The sequence below is a fragment of the Ctenocephalides felis genome, unplaced genomic scaffold, assembly GCF_003426905.1.
Source record: "Ctenocephalides felis isolate EL2017-DRISC unplaced genomic scaffold, ASM342690v1 CF-g0.4_SCAFFOLD_01886, whole genome shotgun sequence".
NCBI lineage: Eukaryota > Metazoa > Arthropoda > Insecta > Siphonaptera > Pulicidae > Ctenocephalides > Ctenocephalides felis.
The window spans coordinates 85899178-85902728 of record NW_020538040.1 but is presented as its reverse complement, the minus strand read 5'-3'; the positions used below and the strand labels follow the sequence as shown (position 1 = coordinate 85902728).

Here is a 3551-nt window from a genome sequence, read left to right as displayed (position 1 = left end):
GAAATAGATTATCGAATAAGTAAAACATGTTCTTTCAAAAATGTATAGTTTTATTAATATTTATAAATTTCATAAGCATAAAATAACATAATTACATATTTAATATACAGAGATTGTTTTATACCAAAATTAACATGCATTCAACAGTATATAAAATATATCAGATTCATTCAACAACATACATTTCAGGTACTTCGAAAAAATTATTACACACAGTTCATATAAAAAACATGCTCAAATTCAAAACAAAACGCAATTATTTCTATCACATTTCATATCATAAAGATTTTAAATCTACAAACAAAAGTGAAATATTCGATTATTATAAACTATAGTTTTAATATTTTATGTATAGAAAACTTTTATATAAAACTAATGGAAGATCTATGATTTTTATAAATTTAAACTATTTAAAGCTTTTACTAGTTTAACAACTAACTTAATCTAGATAACAGTATTAAACGCGTTTAAGATAATTTATTATTTCACTCTTTAAAAAAGTACGCAGTACTTAAGTGTGTCGTATCACATTTCAAGCTTATTCATTTAAAGCACGGGTTGTCGTAGTAGACGGCTTCTTCCAGACTCATATAATTATTGAAAATTGGAAAGGTTTGAATCGGCCTGATTCACCAGGGCCTCCACATGTCTTGGCTTGCAACCGATTGGGTGATGGGTTGATTCTGCATTTGATGCGGAAGGCGAGCGATCTGTTGCGGTCGCTGTGGCTGCACGAACATTCTCTCCTGGGCGGGGCTCGGAGCGATCGCGACCGTGGAAGGGCTTCTGGGAGGCGGTGGCGGTGTGTTCAGTTCCAGCCTCCGGATGCAGCCGCCGAGATGCTGCATCAATTTGACGCCTTCGCGCTGATCGACGCGAACACCGTCTGATGTCGAAGCGGTAGCCAAAAATTGTGACACTTCAGCAGCACAATGCGAAAATCCAGCGCGAAAGCGCTCTGCGTAAGATGCTTCAGGAACTGCAGCTAAGCGGTTTGCACGTTTTAGTGCATGCAGATGACTCACTGTCAGCTCTAGAATGTCAGCTTTTTCTAATTTGCTTATGTTTTCATTGTCATGAGCTTGATTTTGTAATTGTAAAGCACCGACAATGAGCTCTTTCAGCTCGTCTAAGCACCGATTGATGCGAGCGCGACGTTTGCGCTCTAACATCGGTTTCATCACTTTTCGGTATTGATAGGTCCGTGATACTGGTTCTTCATTGTATTCCGTCAGCACATATCCATTGTTTGGAGCCATTGTTGATGAACAAATATTAATCACTTTTTCTTAATTTATTAATGTCAAAAGCTTTTTATTAATTTATTAATGTCACTGATGTCAACTCTCATTCACTTCACACAGTACACGTATCGCTGAGCTCTTATTTGTACGACAGACGCTCAGGTTGTAATGGCATAGCCCGAGGTCGCTCTGCTTATATAGCCATGGTCTATGCGCTAGTGGTGGGAGAGACTCAGCGGGGCCTGAGAAACTATGAACAATATGTTTAGGGGAGAATGCGAATAGTTTCGCTGACTTGATATAATTCCTGTCACGGAACAAAGGTAAACTTAGGACAATTTCGAATGATTTTGTTATGTACATTGTAAATATGTTTTGATAGTGTCTTTGCAGATTACATTAATTTAACGATACGTATTTCAATCATAGAAGTTATCGTTACTAAATAATAATATTTATTATGAAATATAGCTGTGAATTTTCCCATTGATTAATTAAACAGGTCGCTTCAAACATTGTGAATGAACGTGACAAATATTTAATCAGCATTCAAAATTCTAAACAAAATTGTTGGAAATGTTGAATATGTAACGTGATTAATTAAATAGAATAACAAGTTACTATCTTTCATTCTAAGTGAATTGATTGATTAAATGGATTTTGTATTTTTCTAAAATTATATAATGGTGGCAGGTTTACTATAGATTTAATAAATTTATTTATGAACTGGTTTATATGATATGATACTTCGACCATATTCATCAGTATAATTACTTATGAACTATTAAATTTGAAAGAAAATAATATTTCATTATACAGTAGAAGACTCTTTTTTTGCTGGTCATACTAAATAAGTATGCCGCAAAATAAATAATCTGTGGATGGCATGATGGTAATTCATATGGGATTATAAGGGATGCGTTCTAATGCGAATAAAAAAAATATATAAGCAAAAGTAATAAAAAACATTTTTAATTATAATTTTTGAAACTTTTTATTGATTATATTTAGGCTAAGGCAATGGCTTGAAGAATTTGGTAGCATTCTCCTAGTCGGCAGTTACTAATACTGATATTCAACAGTTATTTGCAATATGCCTAAAAATAAGACTTTGTTTCATATAGAAATCGCACAGATCACTTACCATTTTAACTAAGTTTTTTTTTTTTCAAATTAAATGTAACATTTTATTGAAGCAATTGAATTGCCCTTATTCAATGGATTGGGAATATGAATTTTATGTCGATTTCATTCATATTTTACTAAAAATATATTTTATTTATTGAGTAACAAATAATGTTGTTTTCATGCTGCTTCTTTATATTCCTAAAAACACAGTTGAAAATGATAGCATTTACAAATGATATTTTTTTGTATAACGAAATTCGCGAATAACATAATTTTTAGCCGCGCATATCGAAATTGGGTTTATTTTTTTTACCGTGATTAGCGGAAAGGCAAATAAGGAACTTCTACTATATATAAACTCTCTTTCAAATGTATTGTTGAGCATTCCTAGCAATCTATTTATTCATCATCTTAAAACCAAATTCGAATATATTTTTCATTAAAATAAACGTCGTCACTTTATTATAATAAGAAATTGAAGACTTTTTTATCTGATGTATAGAGATAATAGAGAAAACTGAAAGAATACAATGGGCGCATAATGACATTCCAACACGTGCTCAATTTTAACGTCTGGGTCACACATTTGAGTAGTCAAATAAAAATCAAATGTTCGCACGAAGATCGTCTCAAATGCCGTGTCGTGAACATCAAAGTCTATATTGAGTACCTTTTGGTCATTAGTATGCACTTCATCATCGGAACGTTTCGGTTCGAACAGAAGTTTTCAGACTTGGACCTTTCAGGAACCACAATGTATGCAAAATGCGAACAATACTATCGCTTCTATCGTTCGACGGAAAGGAATCCGACAAAATTTTAACCTACGTTTCCGGGTTCAGAAGTTCAATCAAACTTTACGTACTTTAATATAACTAATAAATGTTTCACGATTTAATATAAAACATACATGTCAACAAATGTTGTCCTTATAATATACATAGAATACAAGTAAATAATATAAATAGGCTAAATATATAGAAATGAATTAATATCCTACCCACCCATATCATTTATTCGACTACTTTCTGAAAGTTTCTACAAATATGTATTATCAATGATCATTTTGATGCTGATAGTTAGTTTAATCCTTTCGCAACGAAAAGGTTTATTGCAGGAATGTCACTGCTGTACGGAACAGCGTGTTCATTAGTACAGACCAGACACAACGATATATTA

General features: G+C 32.6%; 1 protein-coding gene across 1 annotated transcript; it reads right to left on the bottom strand.

Moving 5' to 3' along the window:
• Positions 1–589: 589 nt before the first annotated feature.
• Positions 590–1884, bottom strand: LOC113374597 (enhancer of split mbeta protein-like). Its single transcript, XM_026614575.1, has 2 exons — positions 1866–1884; positions 590–1210 (listed from the first exon to the last, which is right to left on the bottom strand). Exons 1-2 carry the CDS (start codon positions 1873–1875, stop codon positions 630–632), a joined length of 591 nt encoding a protein of 196 aa, XP_026470360.1. The 5' UTR covers positions 1876–1884; the 3' UTR covers positions 590–629.
• Positions 1885–3551: the final 1667 nt, after the last annotated feature.